Here is a 25,935-nt window from a genome sequence, read left to right as displayed (position 1 = left end):
TCATCTTCTATGAAAAGGCAAGCAGCTATATTAAGGACATGTGGGAGTTATTTCAAGATGACAATGAGTTTCACAGACAACTAGGTAGGAATATAAAAAGATGGAGACCGTAAAGTAAACAAATAATCAATTCCCAATGTAATGTTATTAAAATATATATTAAAGTTTGAAACAAAATAGCACATGAAACTCCATAGAGTTTAGAATTGTTTTCTAAATGTGGGTTAGATTTAGTTTCTTTTTAACATCAATTTTATGTATAAGCTATAAGAAGAGTGAAAAAGAGATTCAGGGAAGTTTGACAAATGGACGTATAGAAATAAGTGAGAACTAGACCCTAAGAGGAAGTACAAAATGTACTGAGTTAAATTTTATAAGCAGAAAGTTAGAGTGACTTTGTTACATTTAGCATCTAAAAGTTCATTTGAAGAGAACACAGAATTGTTATTTATGTTATTCACAGTCCCACAAAGTTAAAACTGTGTCTTGAATTAGAGAAAGCAGAATTTTACTTGATGTAAAGGGTTGTGGCAATTTGAGAACGATAATGCAAAGAGTTTCAGTTGAGGGAGAGGTTAATTCAATGCTTTTAGATTGAGGGGAAATTTATAAGGATCAAGGTTTAAGATCAAACGTCTGTAGGTTCATTTCAACTTGATCACAGTTATTTGAAGGATATTTTCTTCACTATGAAGGATTAAATATTTGGGAACATGTTTGGAGAATTAATTTATTCAATACGGGTAAAGGAAAAAGAAGAATCATAATAGAAGATGGAGTTGGAACTTGTGTTTCTGGTCATAGATACTTAAGTAACTAAAAAGTTCTGTGCAAAATTAGTATGTTTAGGAAAAGTCATTTCAAATCATAGCTGATCTATAAGATACTTTCAGAACACCTTCATCTTAAAGTTTCTCCCTTGGCAAGACTTTTTTTAAAAAATTTATTTCTTTATTGAATCACTGTGGGAAAAGTTACAGAGCTTTCGGGTTTAGGTCTCAGTCACATAAATATCAAACACATTTCCCTTTACCAATACTTATTTTTAACCACGAACCTCAATAGACCTCCCACCCCTCCCAATTTCTGTGAGGCAGATGAGTTCTAGTTAATACTCTATCTACTTTGACTCGATACATTGTTTCGATAGAAGATGCACAATTATTGTTTAGAGTTTACGACCCCCCTCCCCCCCAATCAGACATGCTGAAACAGCGTTGTGAAATGATTTGCTTTCTACAACTTGGTTTAAGAATAAAATGATGTTGCGTGGCCGCTATTGCGGCCGCGCGGTTTTGGATTTCTGCTATTTTACTTATTAACCCTGGAAGAATTTCTATTAAAAGTTAGATAGTTAAGAGATTGGTTTCTGTGCTCTGGAGTCGTTGCCGTGCTGGAGAGCCGCTTGTGGGGGGCAGCTGGCGACCTCGGTCGGGTGTGAAGGACGGCCCAGAATACCCCCCTTCCCATGAGGTTACTGCCGCCCCCCCCCCCCCCCCCCCCGCGGCTCAAACCTGCTGTCTACAAGGCTCCCGTGCGGCCGCCATCTTTCTTTCCAGAGAGGAGTGGGCGAGTGGGTCAACACCCTTTCCCCTCCGGTCAGGCATGCTGGCACGGTTTAACACATAGTCCATTTGCTTTTCTGCTCCAAGCGGGTGGCTCTCTGTGCTAAGTCCTTGTGCCTCCGGGGCCGTGGCCGTGCCGGAGAGCTGCTTGTGGGGGGCAGCTGGTGACCTCGGTCGGGTGTGAAGGACGGCCCATTACGCCCCCCTTCCCATGAGGTCCCTGCTGCCCCCCCACCCCCCCACGTCTCAAACCTGCTGTCCACAAGGCTCCCGTGCTGCCGCCATCTTTCTTTCCAGAGAGGAGCGGGCGACCTTGGCAAGACTTCTAGGTGGGTATTCATGATATTCTTCGGCCTTGATGTACAAATCTCTTCTTGATGCTTGCTCTGGACTGAGATTTAAAATTGGATCCGGTCTCAAGTAATGTTAAACTTGTGTTGGGGAGCTGGAATTATAGTACAGCAGATAGGGCATTTGTCTTGCAAACGGTCAACCTGGGTTCGATCTCTAGCATCCTATATGGTCCCCTCAGCATTGCCAGAAATAATTCCTGAGTGCAGAGCCAGGAGTAACTCCTGAGCATGGCTAGATGTGACCCTTCCAAAACCTTTGTTGGCCCAAATGTTCCAATTCTTATATTATCTGATATCTGAATCACTATAGTAATCCTTTGACTACATTTAGCCTCCATATTTATATTATTTTGTGTTTTAACCTGACTTTTCTTAGAATTCACAGTTTTCATGTAGTTGCTATTAATTGCAGAGTCAGTAAACTTAGTTACATCTGAATAACCAAGAAGGTATGCTTTTTTATGCCCATCACAGGGTCTCACTCTTTATTTATGTAGTTATTTTTTTCTTAAATATTTATTAGTGAAACACCATGAGGTACAGTTGTAGACTTACAAATTTTTGTGCTTGGGTTTCAGTTATACAATGATCGAATACCCATCCCTCCACCAGTGCCCATTCTCCACCACCAACAGTCCCAGTGTCCCTCAAAACCCCCCTTCCCCCCATCCCACCCTACCTCTGTGGTAGGGCTTTCCCTTTTGTTCTCTCTCTCCTTTTGGGTGCTGTGGTTTGCAAAAGAGGAATTGAGTGGTAGTCATGTTTGGTCTATAGTCTACTTTCAGCATGCATCTCCCATGCTGGCAGGATCCTCCCAACACCCTTTATTTGGTGCTCTCTTCTCTATCTGAGCTGCCTTTTCCCCTATCGTGTGCGGTTGTCCTCAAAGCCATGGAGTAATCATCCTGGTACTTATCTCGGCCATTCTTGGGTGTTAGTCTCCTATTTTATTACTTTATGTTCCCCAGATGAATGCAATCTTTCTATGTCTGTCCCTCTCTTTCTGACTCATTTCACTTAGCATGATACTTTCCATGTAGTACCACTTGTATGTAAATTTCATGATTTCATCCTGTCTGACAGCTACATAGTATTCCATTGTGTAAATGTACCAAAGCTTCTTTAACTAGTCATCTGTTCTCCGGCACTCAGGTTTTTTCCAGATTCTAGCTATTGTAAACAGTGCTGCAATGAACAGACAACTGCAGATGTCGCTTCGACTATACTTTTTTGCCTCTCTGAGGTATATTCCCAGGAGTGGAATTGCTGGGTCAAATGGGAGCTCAATTTCTAGTTTTTTGAGAATTATTATACTGTTTTCCAGAAGGGCTGAACCAATAGTCATTCCCACCAGCAGTGAAGGAGGGTCCTTTTCTCACCACATCCACACCAGCACCGGTTACTTTTCTTCTTTTGGATGTGGGCCAGTCTCTGTGGTGTGAAATAATATCTAATTATTGTTTTGATCTGCATCTCCCTGGTGATTAATGATGTAGAGCATTTTCTCGTGTGTCTTTTAGCCATTCGGATTTCGTCTTTGAGGAAGTTTCTGTTCATTTCGTCGCCCCATTTTCTGATAGGGTTGGATATTTTCTTCTTGTGGAGTTCAACCAGTACTTTGTATATCCTTGATATCAACCCCTTGTCAGATGTGTATTTGGAGAATATTCTTTCCCATTCTGTGGACTGTCTTTGTATTTTGGTCAGTGTTTCTTTTGAGGTGCAGAAGTTCTTGGTTTAAGATAGTCCCATTTGTCTATCTCTGTTTTCACTTGCTTAGCCAGTGGCGTGACATCTTTGAAGACACCATTAGCTTCAATGTCATGGAGGGTTTTGCTGATTTTGTTTTCAATGTACCTTATGGATTCTGGTCTGATGCTGAGGTCTTTAATCCATTTTTATCTTACTTTTGTATATGGTGCTAGGCAGAGATCTGAGCACTTTTTTTTTGCATGTAGCCATCCAGTTTTGCCAGCACCATTTGCTAAAAAGGCTTTCCTTGATCCACTTCACATTTCTAGCTCCTTTATCAAAGATTAGGTGATCATATGTTTGGGGGGATATGTCAGTATATTCAACCCTGTTCCATTGGTCTGCTGTTCTGCTTTTGTCCCAGTACCGTGCTGTTTTATTTATTACTGCTTTGTAGTAGAGTTTGAAGGTAGGGAGTTTGATTTTTTCCATTTTCTTTTCCCCAAGAATTGCTTTAGCTATTTGTGGGGGCTCATTCTTCCATATAAATTTCAGGAGTGTTTGCTCCAGTTCTTTGAAGAATGTCATGGGTATCCTAAATGGGATCACATTGAATTTGTACAGTGCTTTGGGAAGTATTGCCATTTTGACAATGTTAATTCTTCCGATTCATGAACAGGGGATATTTTTCCATTTCCTTGTGTCCTCTTTTATTTCCTGAAGCAGGTTTTGTAGTTTTCTTTGTACAGGTCCTTTATTTCTTTAGTTAAGCTAATTCCTAAGGTAGTTGAATTTCTGGGGCACAGTTGTGAACGGGATTGTTTTCTTCATGTCGTTTTCTTCTCTCTCACTATTTGCATATAGGAAAGTCATGGACTTTTGGGTATTGATTTTATAGCCTGCAACTTTACTATACAGATCTATTGTTTCTAGGAGTTTCTTGGTTGAGATTTTAGGGTTCTCTAAGTATAGTATCATATCATCTGCGAATAGTGAAAGCTTGATTTCTTCCTTTCCTACTCGGATGCCCTTACTATCTTTTTCTTGCCTAATTGCTATCGTAAGTACTTCCAGTACTATATTGAACAGTAGTGGAGAGAGTAGGCATCCTTGTCTCGTCCCTGATCTTAAGGAGAAGGCTCTCAGTTTTTCCCCATTGAGGATGATGCTTGCTATAGGCTTGTAGTAGATGGCTTTAACAATATTGAGGAAAATCCCCTCTATCCCCATTTTGGCAAGGGTTTTCATCACAAACCGGTGCTGGATCTTGTCAAATGCTTTCTCTGCATCTATTTGTATGATCATATGGTTTTTATCTTTTCTTTTGTTGATATGATGGATTATGTTGATTGATTTTTCTGAATGTTAAACCATCCTTGCATCCCCGGGATGAATCCCACTTGGTCATGGTGTATGATCTTTTTGATGAGCTGTTAAATTCTATTTTCTAGTATTTTGTTGAGAATCTTTGCATCCGTGTTCATCAGGGATATAGGCCTGTAGTTTTCTTTTTTTGTGGTGTCTTTGTTTCCTTTTGGTATTAGGGAGATATGGGCTTCATAGAAACTCTTTGGGAGAGTTTCTGTTTTTTCAATTTCCTGGAATAGCTTGAGAAGTACTGGCAATAGGTCTTCTTTAAATGTTTGGAAAAATTGTCTAGTGAATCCATCTGGATCTGGGCTTTTGTTTTTAGGTAGACTTTTGATTACAGTTTCAATTTACTTGATGTTAATAGGTCTATTCAGGTACTCTATATCTTCTTGATTCAGCTTCGGGAGATGATAGGAATCCAGGAATTTATCCATTTCTTCTATGTTCTCTTGTTTCGTGGCATACAGACTTTCAAAGTAGCCTCTGATGATCTTTTGAATTTCTTTGGTTTCTGTTGTGATATCCCCATTCTCATTTTTTAATTCAATTTATTAGGGTTCTCTCTCTCTGTTTCTTTGTGAGTATTGCTAGTGGTTTATCTATCTTATTTATTTTCTCGAAGAACCAACTCTTAGTTTCATTGATCTTTCGGATTGTTTCTTTGGTTTTCATGTCGTTGATTTCTGCTCTAAGTTTTATGATCTCTTTCCTTCTGCCTACTTTGGGCTTTTTCTGTTGATCCTTTTCTAAGATCTTGAGCTGTGAAGTCAAGTTGTTTATGTGCATCCTTTCTTCTGTCTTGAGATATGCTTGCAGAGCTATAAATTTTCCCTTAATATGGCTTTCGCTGCGTCCCATGAGTTCTGGTAGCTTTTGTCTTCATTCTCATTTGTTTCCAGGTATCTTTTTATTTTGTCCTTGACTTCCTTCCTGATCCATTCGTTGCTCAGCATTGAGTTGTTTAATTTCCAGGTGTTTGATTTGGTTCTCCGTGTTTGTGTGTGATTCATTCCTATTCTCAGTGCATCTTGGTCTGAAAAGATTGTTGGTAGTATTTCTATCTTCCTGATTCTACTGAGGCATATTTTGTGGCCTAGTACATGTTCTATTTTGGAAAATGTTCCATGCACACTGGAGAAGAATGTGTATTCTTTCTTTTTGGGGTGTAAATCCCTGTACAGGTCTATAAGTCCTTTCTCTTCTATTTTTTCTTTCAAAGTCGATGTTTCCTTGCTGAGTTTTGTTCTTGTTGATCTATCCAGAGGTGATAAGGTGATGTTGAAGTCTCCAACTACTATTGTTTTGCTAGCAACATCCTACTTAAAATCTGTTAGCAGTTGTTTTAAACATTTAGCTGTTCCCTCATTAGTTGCGTATATGTTTAAGAGTGATTTAAGAATTTAACTTGGGTTGGACAGATATTACAGGGGTTTAGATGAAGTGTTTACCTTGACTCATTTTTAATTCCTGCAAGAAATGTCTTGAGTACTGCTTGGTGTGGCCCATACTGCTCCCCTCCAAAAGAATTAGGCTTCCTTACATAATTTTACCAGTGGCTGGATTATGGTATATATATTGATTTTATGAATCCAAAGTTCATTTCCTTTCCGTTACGCTATGTATATTTTTCTAAAACTAAAATAACAAAATAATCTGAAAAGTTCTTGTTTAGAGGTTTAAACAAAATGCTCTCCACTACACTTCTGGTGCTCTTCATAGTTTTAAACTTCTCAGATTATGTGCTAAGGGCTTTGAAATGCTGATTCTCATATTATCTTTTGTGAAGAACCAGACTTCCTCCTATTAATGTTGGTTTAATAATTTAATAAATGCAAATTTATACACTTAAGTTTTTGATGTAAAACTGTTAGAGATATTTATAATTACTTTCAATTTGTGGTAAAAACTGCTAACAGAGATTTCATGGATCCACACCTCTCTGTGAACTGCTTTTTCATTACTTCAGGGAATCAAAATGTGAATGTCATAAGCCCTGCCTTAAATAGGCTTATAGTTGGGGCCAGAGCAATAGTATAGTGGGTAGGACATTTGCTTTGCATATAGCCAACCCTGATTTGGTCCCTGGCCTAGCATATGATACCCCAAGCACTGCCACAAGTGATTTCTGAGTGCAGAGTCAAGAGTAAGCCCTGAACCTGACTGGGTGTGACAAAAAAGCTAAAAATCAAAAGAGAAAAGTAAAAAAAACTTTATAATCTACTTGGTAAGTTAGAACTATTCTCCACACTTCCAAATACAAAGGAGAGTAAAATGAATGCTAGTAATAATAAACAGACCATCACATAAATGGGTAATATTAATATATTCTGATGGTAAAAATGTTTTAGAAGTAGGATTGGGAAGAATTTGCTTGCCAGTATAAATCTTGAAGGCTTGGCAATGGATAGAATCGTTGAAAAATGATAAAAGTGACTATTCCCAGGTTGTAAAGTAAAAGAAATATTGGGCTGAAACCTTATTCCTCATAGAAAACAACCTTGCATTTCTGAATAACATCAAAATATCTCTCCTAAAATGAAGGAGAGGGGTATTAATATTGAGATAACTTAGTGACAGAGAGCAGTTTTCATGTGACAGATGCCAATTTTCTGGTGATTACATTTCAGAGGCTATATAGTCATATAGTTCAGTTTTAATGCTAAGTTAAAATAGGTTTTATCACCTTTGTTTTCTTACTTTTTAATTTATTAACATAATAACTATTAATTTACATTTGTCTAATTTCTTCCTTTAGGTAGCAAAGTTTACAAACCAATAATGGATGGAACAAATTACTCTGTGGTGACAGAATTTGTGTTCTTGGGACTCACCGATTCCTGGGAGATTCAACTTCTTATCTTTGTGTTCTCATCCATGGTTTACGTGGGAAGCATGATGGGAAACTCACTTATTATGATCACTGTGATATTTGACTCTCATTTACACTCTCCCATGTACTTCCTTTTAGCTAACCTTTCCTTCATTGACTTGGGTGTTTCTTCTGTCACTTCTCCTAAAATGATTTATGACCTTTTCAGAAAGCGAAAGGTCATCTCCTTCAGTGGCTGCATTACTCAAATATTCTTCATCCATGTCATTGGAGGTGTGGAAATGGTGCTACTCATTGCCATGGCTTTTGACAGATATGTTGCCATATGTAAACCTCTCCACTATTTGACCATCATGAGCCCCAAAATGTGCATCTTCTTTTTAGTGAGTGCCTGGATAATTGGTCTTATCCACTCCTTGATTCAATTGGTCTTTGTGGTAAACTTACCCTTCTGTGGTCCTAATGTGTTGGACAGCTTTTACTGTGACCTTCCTCGGTTCATCAAGCTTGCCTGCATAGACACCTACCGACTAGAGTTCATGGTCACAGCCAATAGTGGATTCATTTCTGTGGGCTCCTTCATCATACTAATCATTTCCTATATCATCATTATTCTCACTGTTCAGAAACATTCTTCAAGTGGGTCATCCAAGGCTCTGTCCACACTCTCATCTCACATCACAGTGGTAGTCTTGTTCTTTGGTCCACTGATTTTTTTTTATACATGGCCTTCTCCTTCCACTCATATAGATAAATTTCTGGCCATCTTTGATGCGGTTCTCACTCCTTTTCTAAACCCTCTAATTTATACATTCAGGAATCAAGAAATGAAGGTGGCAATGAAAAGAGTATGTAGACAGCTAATAAACTATAGGAAGATATCTTAAGTGTTGCCTGAAAGAAAATCCCTTGCAGATGAATACTATTTTTGGCTAAAGGTCAAGTTCAGTGATAAAATTATTTTTGTTTACCTTAACTTGATTATTTACACTGATGATGTGTCTATTTTGAGGACATTCCTTTTTGAAAAAAAAATGGTTATTATGCATATGAATTGATTATGATAAAAGATTATGATAATCTTGGGTTTTCATTCCTAAGGAATAATTATTAGGGTTACACGTTCTAGGATTACATTGTATTTTAATATAAGTATAACTTTTCACTATTGATAAATAAAATCCTATTATTGGATAGCTAATTATTTTTTAAAGTTAAATCACGCTGAAATACAGTTACAAAGTTGTTGCAGATTGGGTTTCAGTTGGGCTGGAGTGATAGCACAGCAGGTAGGGTGTTTACCTTGCATGCATCCGACACGGGTTTGATTTCTCTGACCCTCTCGGAGAACCTGGCAAGCTACCGAGAGTATCCTGCCCACACGACAGTGTCTGTCAAGCTTCCTGTGGCATATTTGATATGAAAAACAGTAACAACAAGTCTCACAACGGTAATGTTACTGGTGCCCACTTGAGGAAATCGATAAACATCAGGAGGACAGTGTGACAGTGCTGCAGTGGGTTTCAGTCATACAAAGATCCAACACCTGTTCTTCCACCCATAGAAAATATTTTTTTACTGCTACCTCTGAAACAGTTCCAGCCATCCATAATAAGAATTTTAATCAGCTTAACTTCAACTATGGCAAGAAATATTGAAATTGTATAATTGAGAATTATTAAACATATACTATGATCTTAGTAAACCAACAAAATTGATGAACACAAAAATATAACATTAATGTGCTACATAATTCCTACTTAAACCTTTTATTTGTTTATTAAAATTTTTATTTTCATAAAGTTATTCACAATAATTGATTATATTCAATATTTCAACATCAATCCTACCACCAGCACACCTTCCCACCACTATTGTTTTCTAATTTTCCCATTACCACTCAAGCCTGCCCAATAGGCAGATCCTAGATAATTTATTTTATATTGCTTGTTATGAATAGCATGAGATGTCAGTGGCCACATGCTCCTGGAATTCTAAAATTTTAAATAATTAGTGTCTGGAGGCATCTCTGCAGTGAGCTGCTTGGTTCTGAGATTCATTTGTGAGTCTCAGGATAATGGCTGTTAATGCACTTAAATGGCACTCAAGGCAGCTTGTGTGACAGTCAGGATCCCGTAAGGGGTGGTGAGACAGGAAGAACCAGCCTGTCCCTTGAGCTTTTGAGCCTGGAGTTTGCAGTCACTGGTGCTGTGTACCTGGGTTTTTCATTGGGTTCTAGAAGTTTGCGGCCACTGGGGTTCACAGGGGCAAGTGGAGGGACGACGCCTGCTCCCATCTCAGGCACCCCAGGGTAGTGCTTCCATGAATATTGGGAAGTGGGGAGAGGTAGCCCATACCAACTCTGAGAATGCCTGGAGATTTCAGTCACAAAACCTGCATACCAGAATTTTCAACATATTATATCTTGTTGAGGTCTGTCACGAGGTGATGGAGTCAGGTCGGGGGTATAGCAGTGATTTTGGATTATGGAAGCAAGCGGCTGTTGAGGATTCTGCTTGGGCAGGCACAGGATAACCTGCACCACTCCGATTTACCTTGGTCTATTCAGCCATGTGCAGGTCTGAGTTTAATTGTGGCTTTTGTTCTCTTTCGAGATTTATCTATGGGTCTCTGAAATAAAGCCAATATATGAGCTTGTATAGCTGAGCTGGAGGTGGTTTGTGTGCGTGGCTACCACATACCTAAATTTTGGTTGTTTAACTTCTTGGTAAACTTGGTCCCAAGTTGTTGGGGTCCAGACCAAGACACAGCAGCAATTTTGGGGTATCAGGAAGCCTGAAGTCACCATCAGGCTGCTGATGCACTCTCCCTGCAGGTACAGGTTGACCTGCTGGTGGCACCATATAATTTTTATAGTTTTTAAAAAATTTTATATAGTTTTTATCCTTTTTATAATTTTTAATGTATAGTTTGTACTATCATGAGACTCCTGTAGCTATGGCAACTGATATTGAATTCATGTTTAATTTGAGGCTGGAGGCGTAGTACAGGGATTAAGGTATTTGCCTTGTTTGATCCTGGGCAATGATCTGCTTTAAGATTGACTCTGAGAACAGAGCCAGGAGAATGTCTGAGCACAGTCAGATGAGGTTCAACTCTCTCAATACAAAAGGGATCACAGACATCTGCCTGCTGAATTTTATTTTAAAATTTTATTACTACTGTTATTATTATTTAGTTTTTGGACCACCCTCCACTTTATTCAGAGCTTACTCTTGGCAGTCTTTTGCCCCCGCGCCTGGGTGTCCCTCGCCGGGACCCCTTGGAGGGGAGCAGGTCGAGCTTTCCTCCCCGCCCCGACCGGGGCTCCGGCAGCCAAAGACCTCCAGGACCAGCCACCACCATGCTGAGACCACTCTCCGCACACATGAAGGTACTGGCAGAGGGACAAAGCCACGCGGGTTCCGGGGCCGAGACCTCCAAGCCTACTCGAATTGGAGTCGAGCATCTTCCACCCAGATCCTCCAAATTCCTGTAGGCGGGGGTCACACCCACCACCTGGCCCCCTGGCGCCGTGTAATCCCATCAGCGGCCAAGACTCAGAGACTATAAAATCCAGATCCCGGACGAGAACAGTGCAGTCTTTTGCCCCCGCGCCTGGGTGTCCCTCGCCGGGACCCCTTGGAGGGGAGCGGGTCGAGCTTTCCTCCCCGCCCCGACCGGGGCTACGGCACCCGAAGACATCTTATTACCTCATTCCTACTTTGGACAAACTTGCAGGCTATCGAATGTAGCCTGCCCACAGGGCAGAGTCTGGCAAACTCCCCGTGGCCTACCAAATATGCCAAATACCAGTAACAATGATGGGTCTCATTCTCCTAAAGAGCCGTGAATATAATCTCAGGGCTAGGATGAAAGAGACGTTACTGGGGCCTGCTCGAGGCAATCGACGATTAACAGGATGATGAAATGAAAATGAAATGAAAACTCTTGGATCTGCTCTCAGGGATCATTCCTGGTAGGGTTCAAGGGAGAAGATAGAGTCCTGGGGAATGAACCTGGGTCAGCCATGTGCTAGGTATGTGCTCTACAAACTGTATATTCTTTTTTTTAAAATGTAGAAGTACTGCTATTTATTCAGCCACTGATTAGCTGAACACCTGTACCTTCACCAGTGCCTATTCTCCACCACCCAAAACCCCAGTATACCCCATTCTACACCCCCTACCTGTGGGGCAGGCGATTTCCACATTACTTTGTCTCTACTTTGATTACATTCAATCTTTTGACACTAGATCCACCATTATTATTTGAGATTTTACCCCAACACTCAGATCTGCTGAAAAGGCAACAGTAGACAATTTGTGTTCTATTGCTGCTTATGAATAACATATGATGTTGCGTGGCTGCAGTAGGGCCATGTGATTTTGAAATTCCGAAATTTTAACACTTAAATCTGGAGGGATTTCTGCCCAAAGCCACTGGGTTTCGAGATTTGCTCCTGAGTCTCTGGGATCATGGCTGTTGAGCAGCTTGATGAGGAGCCAGAGAGGACGTTCGTGGGCGATGACTTGGGGTCTCATTGGGACGGGGAGGACAGTCCCGGCTCCCCCCTCATCCAGTGAGGCCCAAAATGTCTTGTCACTGTAGGCCCAGACCTGACTGTCCAATGGCCTCTGGAGGATGACGGCCACTGAGCCGCCAAGGGGGAGCAGGCCGAGGGACAACACCCTTTCCCCCTGGGGCGGCCCGGTGACAGTAACCTACTACAGGGTCCAGAGGTATTTCTGCCAAAAGATGCTGGGTTTTGAGATTTGTTTCTGAGTCTCTGGGATTAAGGCCATTAAGCAACTTGATCAGGAGCCAGAGAGGCCGTTCATGGGCGATGACTTGGGGTCTCGTTGGGATGGGGAGGACAGGCCCGGCTCTCCCCCCATCCTGTGAGGCCCTGTGTGTCTCATCACTGTGGGCCCATGCCTGACTGTCCAATGACCTCTGGAGGATGATGGACACTGAGCCGCCAAGGGGAAGGAGGTAGAGTGACAACACCCTTCCCTCCCTGGGGTGTCCCGGTGACAGTAACGTACTGTGGGGTCCAGACGCATTTCTGCCAAAAGCCACTGGGTTTCGAGATTTGTTTCTGAGTCTCTGGGATCATGGCCGTTAAGCAGCTTGATCAGGAGCCAGAGAGGCCGTTCGTGGGAGTTGACTTTGGGTCTCGTTGGGGTGGGGAGGACAGGACCGGCTTCACCCCCATGCCATGAGGCACTGCGGGTCTCGTCACTGGGGGCCCAATCCTGACTGTCCAGTGACCTCTGAAGGATGGCAGCCACTGGGCTTCCACTTGGCCTGTTCCTGGAGGAACAGGCCAAGTCACGAAACCTATTCCCACTTGGGTTGACCCAGCACCAGTAACCTACCGCAGGGACCAGAAGCATTTCTGCCAAAAGCCGCTGGGTTTCGAGATTTGTTTCTGAGTCTCTGGGATCATGGCCATGAAGCAGTTCAATCAGGAACCAGAGAGGCCATGCCTCCAATTATATAGCTGAGCTGGAGGTGGTTTGTGGTTGTGTTTCCCACATACCTAACTTTTGGCCGTTTACTTTCTTGGTAAACTTTGCCCCAAGTTTTTGGGGTCTGGCCAAAGGCACAGCAGCAATTTTGGGGTATCTGGAAGTCTGAAGGTGCCATCAGGCTGCTGATGCACTCGCCTCACAGGTACAGATTGACCCGCTTGCAGCACCATACCCCCCCCCCCCCCATACTCTATAATCTTTCTAGTTCTGTCTTCTGAATTTTAATAAAAGTTATTTGTATCAAACATTTATTGAGAGTCTACTCTGTGTTAAAAATTATTTTATACTTGCTGATGGACAACTTTTGGAAAAAAATATTAAGGGGAATTATTCTTTTACAAAGTACGCAATTCATTGAATTTATTTTCTGTATATTTTCAGGTTGGGTTTGCTTATACTTGTACCTGACAGTGATTAAAATATATGAAGTAATCAGGTTTGGGAGAACTGGCATCAGGTTTGGAGACTTCAGGAGAAGAAATGCTTTCATTAGGTTTTTAATAGGTGAAATTTAATGCCAACTATCTTTTGCTTGTGGCTTCATCAGGTTCACCATGGGTATTAAAACCAACTGGCAACTCAGTTATGGTCATATGTAACTATATAATTAGTGCCCAAAAAAGAATTTATCAAGTTTTTGTGAAAGGCTTAGTTAATATTTGACTTTTGAAATTTGCATATTCTCCTACAGAGGGCAGTACCATAATAGTGTTAATTTGAATGGTCTTATTTTCTTTCTTTAGATAACAGGACATTGGACCTACCAAATGAACAAAGGAAAGAAGCCAACCACTCAGTGGTGTCTGAGTTTGTGTACCTGTGCCTCTCCAATTCCTGGGAGATTCAACTTTTTCTTTTTTTTTTCTTGTCTTTTCTATGTATCTAGCATGATGGGAAACTTTCTCATTGTGATCACTGTGACCTATGACCTTTATTAACACTCCCCCATGTGTTTTCTGTTAGCTAATCTCTCTATCACTGACCTGATATTTTGCTCCACTGCAGTACCCAATATGACCTGTGATCTTTTCAGAAAGCAAAAGGTCATCCTTTTTGGGGGCTGCATAGCTCAGATCTTTTTAAGTCATGCTGTTGGAGGCAGTGTGATGGTATTGCTTACAGAAAAGATATGGCTTTTGACAGGTATGTGGCCATATATAAACCTCTTCACTATTTGACCATCATGAGGCTACGTGTGTGCACTTTGATTTTAGTGGTTGCTTGGACCATTAGTGTTATTCACTCATTGATCCAAATAGTTTTTGTGGTAAACTTGTCTTTCCATGGCTCTAATGTATTTGATAGCTTTTTTTTGAGATACACCTTGGTAAATGAAACTTCCTTGCACAGACACCTATAAACTAGAGTTCATAGTCATTGTCTGTTAGTGGATTTATTTCCTTGGATGCTCATTCTTTCTTACATCTTTATTTTGCTGACTGCTCAGAAACATTACCAGATAGTTTATCCAGGACTCTTTCAGCTCTGCAAGCTCATGTTATTCTAGTGATTTATTTTGGCCCATTGATTGTTTTCTATGTATGTTCTTTTCTTCAACACATATAGACAGACAAATTTCTAGTGACATTGGAGCAGTTTTAACTATTTCCAAATCCATTCATTTATACACTCAGGAACAGAGATATAAAGAGAGCAATAATGAGAATATTCAGAATACTTATGGGTTTTGGAAAAAAACTTTAAACATGAATTTTTCTGGTAAAGATTAATCTTCTGCCCTTAGCAATTGATCCAGAGGAAGAAGTGGGCCATAGTTTTGAGTTTTATTTTGTTCCTACGGGACTCTGCGTCAAGGTGTGGGGCAGGTGAGAGCCCTCCTCACCCAAAGGGACTCAGCCCCAGCAGCCGACCTCCACTACCCAACTACCTCCATGCTCCAGGCCCCTTTCCGGACTGCATGACTGTAGAGGCCGCATGACACATTATAAGACACTTCCTACCCATTTTCCACAAATACTACACTATATCCTATGAGTTTCAGACAGTAGGCAACAAATCATAGAGAGAAATATATGAACATATGCCTCTTGGAGCGCCTGGGAAGCTACCCAAGTGTATCCCGCCTGCACAGGCAGATCTGGCAAGCTCCATGTGGCATATTCGATATGCTAAATACAGTAACGACAACAGGTCTCATTCCCCTGACCCTGAAAGAGCCTCCAATCATTGGGAAAAGACTAGTAAGAAGAAGCTGCTAAAATCTCAGGGCTGTGAGGAATAGAGACGTTACTGGCATCCTCTTGAGGAATTCAACGATCAACGGGATGACAGTGACAGTGATTTTGTTCCTCTATTTTTCTTCATTTTAATTGACTCTCTGTGTTAATTCTTTATGAATCAGGTAAAACAATCAGCTCTTCCAATTTTGAAGGAGTGACTTCAGGTAGAACATTTTTGTTCTATCTTGTCCCAGCTCTTGGTTGTTTCTTAAATCTTTGTGAATTTCCAGATAGTTTATTTCATTTTTATAGTTCCCAGTTCCAAGACACTTGTAGGTGTCTCAAAGGGGGAATAGCTCAGTAAACACCTACAAGCATAGGCCCTCTGATTACTGCCCTGGTATCTAAAGTTTGTTTTTTTTCCATGGCTCGTAATACATATAGAAATTGTTGCTTTGGGTTGAATGAAAATTTTAGCAATAGTAAAAAAAATTCTGAACAAGCAACCTCTAAAAAAATCAATTCAAAATCAACTGAATAATTTATGTGGGTGTTTATTGTAGCCCTTGCTTTTGAATGTAGAAAATGTAAGAAGTCCCATATAGTGGCAAAAATTGGGATTCCAGACAAAGTTTCAGTGCAGAGATGTTGGTGAGCCAGGACAGGCATGGTGGGCAATGCGATGCTCTGGCTGATGCTCCCAGAGAGCAAGTTCCACCATGTACCCTCACATGTGAAAAGCAAATGTGAAGCTCGACCCTCACCTACGGTTCCAGGGCAAGCGAATAGGACTCAGAGTATGCTTCACTCTGCTACCTGGGCAGTGCCCAGGGCTGGTAGTCCACTAGAAGAGTCCTCTCTGATGCTTCCAGTCCGGTAACCCAGGAGTACAGTGCCCTTGGTCCGCAGAATCAGGAACTGAAGAGAGCTTCAGGGCGGAGGGGTGGCGGAGGGGATGCATCACGCCCAGCTGTGAGATGCAGCGCAGGAGGAAAGGCCATGAGGATGGGCGCCACTCAGTCAGGGTCTGTCTCCCGAGAGTCTCAGAGTCGCAGGGACAGCAGAAACCTGCGGCGCAGGCCAACCTCTGGGACAAGCAGAGGGCAACTGAGCCTCTCCTGTGTGGGAGCTGGTGCTTGGCAGTTTGTCCATCACTCTGGGCCTGTTATAGGTGCGTCCCAGCACCAGGTCTCCAGGTGCTGGTGGTGTCTGCACGCGGGTTGTATTGGTTTTCCAAGTTAAAGGTTTAGGAAGTTGTTGGTTGCAGGATTTTAAACCTGGGGCACCGCAGGGAGACGTTGAGAGGTTTAAGTTCCCCGATGACTGTACGTGACTGTGCAAAGCTGCGGGAGTGGTGGGCTCCAGGCGCACTTGTGGTGTGGCTTCCCGGACCTGCTTCCTCGTGTCCTGGTGCTGTCCTCTGGTGAGCAATTGCGTGTGACTCCCCCCAGTCTTCATTGCTCACCTAAGTTGTTCCATCTTAGTTGTAAATTGGCCGTGTTATGGGAGGGGTGAATCCAGGATTCTTTAACAGTAAAGGCTCCAACAGGCAATAGACTCCCTATTCCTGTTGAGCTGGGAATTTTAACAACTTAGTATTCATTGACCTTCACCCACGTGATTGGTCTGACTTGTTCTTCTGAATGGGATGGCTTTCTTTCTGGTAAAGAAAATATAAATTTTATATTTAAGGTATAGCAGTCATATTTTCTTACTCTTGTCATTCCCAAATAACAGTGCCAAGTATACTTTTTATGTACAGAAATAATGGTGTAATAGGTTTTTAAATCTCCCCTACCTCAGGAAAACCGTACTATTACTGTCTTCAAGCCTCTTCATTATCATTAGTATACTGAATCATGGTTACTCACAGTTGGATATGCGAACTCTGGACACTGCAGTTGTGGTGTCTGGGATAGAACCCCACTCTGATTTGTTATTGTAGCTGTTCAGTTCTGTTAAGTACCAATAGTGTTTAGGACTTGTAAATATGTAATTATACTTTCTTGCTTTCATAGTTTTTTCCTGTATCTTGAAGAATATTCTCAACTTGATTTTCTATCAAGTGTCGGCAGAGTTTATTTGTAAAAGGGACGATTGTATTTAGTTTTAGATTCGTGACCCTATGTTCTTTCTTGCATCTGAATGGTCTAGTTGTTGTAATATTGAAATAGTCTTAGACAATGGAAATGATTAGTCATTACTGAATTACACTAAACATTTATTTTCAGAAACAGAAAGCAGGTCAGGGGTGGGGTGTGTAAAATATAGATTTTCTTATTGTCTTAAACATAACCGTTTGTCTTCAAATGACTCCAGATGTAAGTATGGCGTTCTTCCTGGTAAAAACACTGCACAAAGTTTTTGACTGCAATTCATATTCTCATCCCACCAATACCAACTCATTAATTGTTAATGCTTTCCTGGGTCATACAGTTCCTCTAAATTTAAGTGTCTTTAAAGGTTGCAACCTCACAGGTTTATAGCTATGACTAAGATGTTCTTGGAAAGACTTTATCAATTTCTTTATTTTTGGGGTCCCACCTAGCGATGCTCAGTGGTTACTCCTGACTCTACACTCAGGAGTCACTCTTGGTAGTATTTGGGGGACTAGATGGGTGCTAGTGATTGAACCTGGGTGGGCTGAGAGCAAGGCAAGTGCCTTATCTACTGTACTCTCCCTCTGTTCCTATATCAAATTAAATATTGACTGGTTTCTTCTTGAACTGTAACCATTTGCCGGGATCCTATAAGTTTTAAAATAAAATTTTATTTTCTAACACACATTAAATATACCTTCTCTCTTTTTTTTCTATAACATACACACATATATTGTTAGAGTAGGCTGCAAGAAACCAGACAAGACTCCACTTGCAAGTGTGAAAAGCTTTATTGAAAGGAAAGCTCTGCCCACAGACGCCCCCAGAATTAAGGCACTGGAGTCAGGGTGACCTCTTTGTATAGATTTTATGTTGCAAGGAGGAGGGAAGGGAGGGTTATCTCGCCTCAACCACATCAGTAGCTTAGATATTCACACCTAACTAGGGTGTAATGGTTTGTGAACAGAGAACATTCTGGCTCCTCTCTTTCTCAGGAAAACCTCTTAGTCAATTTTTTTTCTGCCACAGGTGGTTGAGTCCTGTAGCCATCTGGCGATCTCTCCCTGCAGATATCTTCTGATGTAATTTTATTATCTTGTATTTTTATAGTGTTAAAGTATGTACTTCATTGTTTTGTGTCACTTTCCAAATTGAAGACTTAGAAGTTTACTTTGTTCTTCATCTCATTGGTTAAAAAAATAATGGAAAATAGTTACAGACTACATACTATATGTCAGACACTGCTATTAGCTTTCTTGTACAAATTAAGATTGTTAATAATTGTCTTATTTTTCTTTTTATAAAATTGTTTTTTTAAATTTTGTTTGTTTGTTTTTGGGTCACATCTGGCTGTCCTTAGGGACTACCTGGCTCCCTGCTTGGGAATTGTCCCAGTGGTGCTTCAGGGACTACATGGTCCCAGGAATTCAACCTTGACTTCTTGCATGCAAACATGTACTCCAGCCCATTGAGCGTTCTCTCTGACCCTGAGTTGCAAATTTTATAAGATCTCCGGAGAGCCATCATTTACTTTCCTACATTGAGGGCCAGTTTGTTTATATTCTTCCCCAGGCTCTTATATTTATATTAGTTCCTTGTTTACAATAAAACAATTCTGAATATTTTATGAGCACAGTGGAATTTTGCTAGGTACACATAGTTAATTAGTATTTAATGAATAGTTAATAACAAGCTCGTTGAAAATAGATTAATAAATGGAGGAGGTAATAAAACAAGATTCAAAAATTAATCTATTTTTAAAGATTTTAACGTAACATATGTATAAAAGCCAAAATTTCTCCCTGGGGGATATATATGGTTTTAGAAATAATCTTCTTGCACTTAGCTGTAATTCATATATATTTTATAACAAGTGTAATGTGCTCATACAATAAGTTAATAAAATGTCCAATAGTAAAAATATATTTTAAACTCTAGTAGTTTTCAAAGATTTTTTTTATTATTAAATCTTGACAGAGACTTTTAAAAAAACTATTTTTATTGGGTTCAAAATTATGAGAAAGGTAACTGTGCTTTCTCACAGACATCATTCCAACACCACACCCATCACCAGAATGCTTACTTCCCCACCATCAACTTCCCAAGACCTCTCTCAGTCACCTGCCCTCTCATGGAAGCTCATTTTATGGACAAGATCTCTTGCTTAAATGACTTTATCCACTTGCTTCCTTACTATGTTCCTTTATATTCCTAACAGAAGAGAGATTTAAAAATTTTTTTAATTATGGACGTGATGACACATACACTAATGTACATGACTAAAGTTAAATTGAAATTTCACAAAATGGTAAATCAATAAATGATTTTTAAAAAATAACTACAAATCTTTCTTTTTTTACATGTATGTAGCACTGCACTGCAGTGTCCTCCTGTTGTTCATCGATTTGCTCAAGAGGGCCCAGTAATGTCTCCATTGTGAGACTTGTTGTTACTGTGTTTGGCATATCGAATATGTCATGAATAGCTTGCCAGGCTTTGCCGTGTGGGCGAGATATTCTCAGTAACTCTTCGACAGGGTCAGAGGAATCAAACATGAGTCAGCGAGGGTCTCCGAGAGGGATGGAGGAATCGAACCCAGGTTGGCTGGGGTTGGCTGTGTGCAAGGCAAACACCCTAACAGCTGTGCTATTGCTCCAGCCCTATTTAAATGTAAATCTGTCATTTACAAATTTTTCCTTTCGTGTGTGTGTGTGTGTGTGTGTGTGTGTGTGTGTGTGTGTGTGTGTGTGTTGGGGCCACACCCAGCAGTGCTCAGGGCTCACTCCTGACTGCACCCAGGAACTACTCCTGGTGGGCTTGGAGAACCACATGGAGTGCCAGGAACCAAACCCAGTTCAGCTGCAGACAGGGCAAGCGCCCTCCCCTCTGTACCATCTCTCCAGCCCTTTTTCTTTCTAAACATTTACTCCGTTTCTCTTTCTGTGTCCTGCCTTCATAAGGGGCCAAGGCTTCTCAAGGGATGTTAGGCTGGCTCCAGCTGCCCCACTCCCACTTTCCTGGGAGTCCCCTAGGCTTAGTTTGTGTAAATGGTCACTGACTTCACAAAGGATTCAAGTTCAACTCGAATATATATTTTTCAGCTCAATATATACTTTTACATGTATATAAATTAAAAATAAATAGTGTTAATGATCCTGTGATTATATATTTTAAAATTTACATAAAACTGGGGAGAAGACAATTGGGATAGAGAAGGGACCATTATGACAAAGATAGTTGGAAATGATCACTTTGCATAAGAACTGTGTGCTGAAATTAGGTAAAGGAACAAATATGATAGCCTCTCAGTATCTGAATTGTAAACCATAATGCCCAAGAGGAAAGGGAGACAGAGAAAGAGAGAGAGAGGCAGACAGACAGAGAGAGAGAGAGAAGGAAAATGCCTGTCATAGAGTCATAGGGTCAGGCTGGGGAGGGGGTGTGTGTGGCGGGAGGGAAACTGGGGTCCTTGGTGGTGGGAGATGGACATTGGTGGAGGAATGGTTGTTGGATCATTGTATGACTGAAATCCAATCACGAACTGCTTTGTAATTGTATATCTCATGATCACTCAAAAAAAATTTAAGTTTACATGAAGTAGATAAGTCCTTCGAATATAAAATTTAGCAAGAGTGAGGAGTGAAGAATTAAGTTTTAAAGGAAGAATTTAAATAGGCCTATAAAAGTATAAAAGCATGTTTTATTCTAAAAAGGAATTTATGTTAGAAGATATTCTCTTATAGATAATATATTTATAAATGTACAGGTTCCTCATCTTTACACCATAGAAAAGGCCCTTATTCCTTTATGAGGCACTACAGCAATGAAACATACAATTCCAAAAATAGCTTTTAATTTGAGGAAGTGCATCATCATGTTTATGGCTTATTAATTGATCTCAACATCATTAAAGCAAGACAGCAAAAACAAGAATGGTCTCTGAGCAGGAACTGATGTAGGGAAGCAAGGTTTTGAGTGTAAAGGAAATTGTTCTATTAATCCTAAGAGTCCTGGTTGTAGTTACATAATTGATGGAGACTGTTGTTTGAGCTCTGTTTTACACAGCTGATGGCTGTTCCCTGGCAAAATCACTTGATCACTTGATCACTTGACATTCTGTTACTCATCAATTTGCTTGAGCAGGCGCCAGTAACGTCTCTATTCAGCCCTGTCGCGTGCTAGTGTAGCCCAATGGCGTCTGTTCGCTCCAGGAACATGAAGAGCCTCAAACCAATCATTAAGGGTCTTGACGAAGAAATCTGACCATCCCGGAGGTGGGAGGCCACTCAATCTTTTGACGTCCTGTGGAATCCAGTTGGTAATGGCTCTAGTCTGGCGGTTGTCTCCAAATCGCATTACATGTCCAGCCCATCTGATTTTCAACGCCTTGACAAGTGAGACAGTGTCCCTGATTTTCGATCATTGAAGGTCGGAACTCCGGATTCTTTCTCTCACTTGAGTGAAGTGTGATACTCCAAACATAGCTCTTTCGATTCCTCTTTGGGAGACCCGAATAATGTTCTCATCCTGCTTTCGTAGGGTCCAGGTCTCTGAGGCATATGTTAATGCAGGAAGAATGGTGGAATCAAAGAGATGTGCCCAGAGCCGGAGGTTCTTCATTCTCTTAGCTATATCTTTGATGCTCTTGAAGGTGTTCCAAGCCGCTCTCTTCCTCCTGCGCAACTCAGGTGCCAGGTCATTTGTCATGTTGACTTCTTGACCTAGATACACATAACTGTTGCATTCAGAGCTGTTCATTCCATTGAGAGCGAATGGAACGAGACTGTTTCTTACAAACATTGTCTTCGTGAGTTTCAGCTGTAGTCCGACCTTTCCACACTCATGGTCGAAGTCGGCGAGCATTTGTGCTGTTTGGCTAATGTTTGGTGTTATTAAACGATGTCATGAGCAAAGCACAGGTGGTGTAGTTGCCGACCATTTATCTTCACTCTCATTCCTTCTCATTCTAGTTGTCGCATGACGTTCTTGAGGGTGGCACTGAAGAGTGTCGGTGAAATCATATCATCCTGTCAAACCCGTCTCTTGACATGGATGATCACTTCTTTGTAGAATGGTGAGATCCGGGTAGTGAATCTGTAATACAGCTCATGGAGGATCCTGATGTATTGAGTTTGAATGCCCTGTTTAGCTAGGGTTTTGATGACTGCTTCAGTCTCAACAGATTCAAAGGCCTTCTTTAAATCAGTGACCATTAGACAGAGCAGCATCTTGAATTCCCAAGAAGCCTCAATGAGCGTGGTTACCATGTGGATATGATCGATCGTGCTGAATCCTTTTCAGAACCCAGCTTGCTTGCATAATTGTCCTTCATCTAGTGTTCTGCCAATCCTATTCAGGATGACTTGAGTGAACAGTTTGAAGACGATGGACAGCGTGCAGATTGGGGGATAGTTGCCAATGTGATGGATGTCTCCCTTCTTATACAGTAGAACAGTTCAGGCTCAATGGGACCTGGAAACAGAGATCCTCTGCTCCCAACAATATCTGGTGACCCAGGGATCACACCCAGAAGCTCCACCCTGCCAGTACCAGATAAATACCTCATCGGCTGACCTCCACTACCTTCACTACGTCTACTACCAAGTCACCGCCACACTCCAGGCCGCTTTGCAGCCATGCGACACATCATAAGACATTTAATATCCATCTTCCAAGATTACTGCACCATATCTGATGGGGTTTAGATATGGTTTGAACCATGGGAATACCTGCGAGGGCAAATAGAGGATGCCCTAAAAGTCTCTATCCCTCTCAGAGAGCCTGGTAAGCTACTGAGAGTATTCTGCCCACATGGTAGAGCCTGGCAAGCTATCCATGGCATATTAGATATGCCAAAAACAGTAAATAAAATGGGTCTCATTCCCATGACCCTGAAAGAGCCTCCAATATGGCAGCATTAAGAAGGATGAGCAAGGAGAGGCTGATAAGATTTCAGGGCCGAACTAGGCTGCCAAAACGAAGAAGGATTAAAATGACTGTCTGTACTTTTCAATGCACATATGTCGGCATTGGATGCATCCATTGAGGACCTGATGGTGCAAGCGCAGATGATCAAGTAGGACATCATTGGTCTGACTGAGACAAGAAGGCATCAATCACATCACGCCATCTTCGACGCTGGAGAAGAAGTGTTGCTAGGAACATGAGACAAAAATTTGGCCATGAGCATTGATGCATTGGAATGCCTAACAACCCGAATCAGATGATTACACTTGAATAGATGTGGCTCACTGCCACAGTTTCTATCTTTGTTGTCTACGCACCAACATCCCATTATGATGAAGATGAAATTGAGAAGTTCTACATGGAGCTGGAGAAGTTCTATAAAGAAGACCTCACCTTCTACAGGATCATTGCCAGTGATTTTAATGCCAAGGTAGGAACGAGAAGATCAGCCGAAGAACTCCACATCAGGACCCATGGCCTAGAATGGAACAAGCAGGGTGAGAGACTGTCTGAGTTCATCATGTCTGCCAAGACCATCCATGGTAACTCAGTTCCAGAAGGTTGAATCTCAACATGGTGGGCAGTTCCACGACGAAACTGACCACATCATATTCAATGATCAGGTTTGCCTGACCGATGTTGCTGTTGTCCCCAAATTCCAAACGGGATCGGACCACCGTCTCCTTTGTGCAAAACTCTATTACACGGAGTGGGGATAAAGGGCTACAAAGTTTAAGAAGAGAACTCCCAGAACGACCACCAACTGGGAGCTCTTTGGCACTATTGCGGCAACATGGGAAGTTGCTGTTGTTGACACATTGACCAAGAATATGATCAAGTGGTTCAGCACCTCCATGATTGTGCGAGGAATGCCGAGAGAGAGAAAGCCACAAAAGAACACCTGTCTTTGAAACCTCTAGACCTCATTTGCCAGTGTAGCTTGGCGTGAGCCTCAGGCAACTGCAGGCGAAAATCCAAACTCGCAAATAGTGTAGAGAAGCGATAAAGGAAGACCTCAAAGAGAGAAGAGCAGCAGTGTTGGCTGATATTGCAGAAGCCAAGAAAAGCATTCGCAACACCAGCCTGTCCTTCGCCAACTACAAGACCAAGATGACTGCCCTCCGACGTCCTGATGGATCTATCACATCTTCCAGAAGGGCAATGGAGAAGATTATACATTACTTCTACTCGGATCTCTTCGAAAGCCATGTCGACCTGCCCACATACCAAATTCCACAGGATGGATATGTTGTTCCGAATGTTCTCCCTTCCAAGATCTGACATGCCATTTGATTTTCTGAATCCAGTCATCTACACATTCAGGGACAGAGAGATGAATGTGGCAAAGAGAAGACTTTAGAGTCGTTTTATGCACTGCAGGAAGATTTACTAAATAGATTGTCTATGAAACCATGTAACTGTAACTTGTTACTCAAATCTGACTGTAGAAAAGACCCAGTAATGTTTCAGAGAAATATTTTATGTTTAGGCTTTATTATATACCTTCAAATTAATTTACTAAATAATTAAATATCTCATCATAAAATTAGAAATGATGATGTTTGACACGCTGTACTTCAAAAAGTTAAAACCCAAATTTTATGGTTAATAATCATATAATCAGTATGGTATAGGACATGTAATTAATCAGAAATATTTAGCCATTTACTACTTAGACATATTATTTATTGAAAGACAACTTAGACATTCATATTTTTCCCTATTCACAATTAATCTTGATTTTGATTATCTTTATTCATAATTTTAATTTCTTATTCTCTCAGTTGCTACATATTATGCTTCCTTATTTGAACCCACAAAGTGTGGAAAATCCCATATTAAAATTTTAGAACTTAAAGGTAGAATTGATCACCAAATTCGTCGTTTCTATTTCTCTCAGTTGGCAAAATTGAGGGACTGCAGTTTGCACAAAGGCAGAAAATAGGAAGCCAATCCTGGTATCAGAAACTATTGTGATCAGTAGTTTCCCTTTTTCTTTCAAATAAATTTTTTATTTGAATTTATCATCATATCTATTCTTTTAGCTTATTCTTGAAGGCTTGTTTCCACTCAGCTTTTAAAATTAATATATACTAATTTATTTTTCAATCAAATTTTATTGATTTACATTGGTTACCAATATCATAAAATTTCAGGAGTGCAGCATCACATAGGCTTTTCTAGAAGGGAAAAACCTAGCATTTATCATTCCTAAATACCATTAAATTATCTTGTTAAGATTTTACCAAATCGAAATTTAAATTTTAAACCATTGTTTTTATCATAAAAAGATTTTTAAAGTTCAGTGTTAAATCACATATCTTTTCTCTCTAGAATAGTT

General features: G+C 40.8%; 1 protein-coding gene and 1 pseudogene across 1 annotated transcript; both read left to right on the top strand.

Moving 5' to 3' along the window:
* Positions 1-7,759: 7,759 nt before the first annotated feature.
* LOC130041885 (olfactory receptor 4F3/4F16/4F29-like) lies at positions 7,760-8,698 on the top strand. The gene has a single exon (XM_056134166.1). The coding sequence runs from the start codon at positions 7,760-7,762 to the stop codon at positions 8,696-8,698; it is 939 nt and encodes a 312-aa protein (XP_055990141.1).
* A 5,204-nt stretch (positions 8,699-13,902) lies between these two features.
* On the top strand, positions 13,903-15,714 carry LOC130041717 (olfactory receptor 4F15-like; annotated as a pseudogene).
* Positions 15,715-25,935: the final 10,221 nt, after the last annotated feature.

The sequence above is a fragment of the Sorex fumeus genome, unplaced genomic scaffold (assembly GCF_029834395.1).
Source record: "Sorex fumeus unplaced genomic scaffold, SorFum_2.1 ptg000098l, whole genome shotgun sequence".
NCBI lineage: Eukaryota > Metazoa > Chordata > Mammalia > Eulipotyphla > Soricidae > Sorex > Sorex fumeus.
The sequence above is the reverse complement of the archived record's forward strand: the minus strand, read 5'-3'. Positions and strand labels throughout refer to the sequence as shown.

Coding starts and splice junctions, on each gene's coding strand:
- LOC130041885 (XM_056134166.1), top strand. CDS start 7,760: ATGGATGGAACAAATTACTCTGTGGTGACAGAATTTGTGTTCTTGGGA.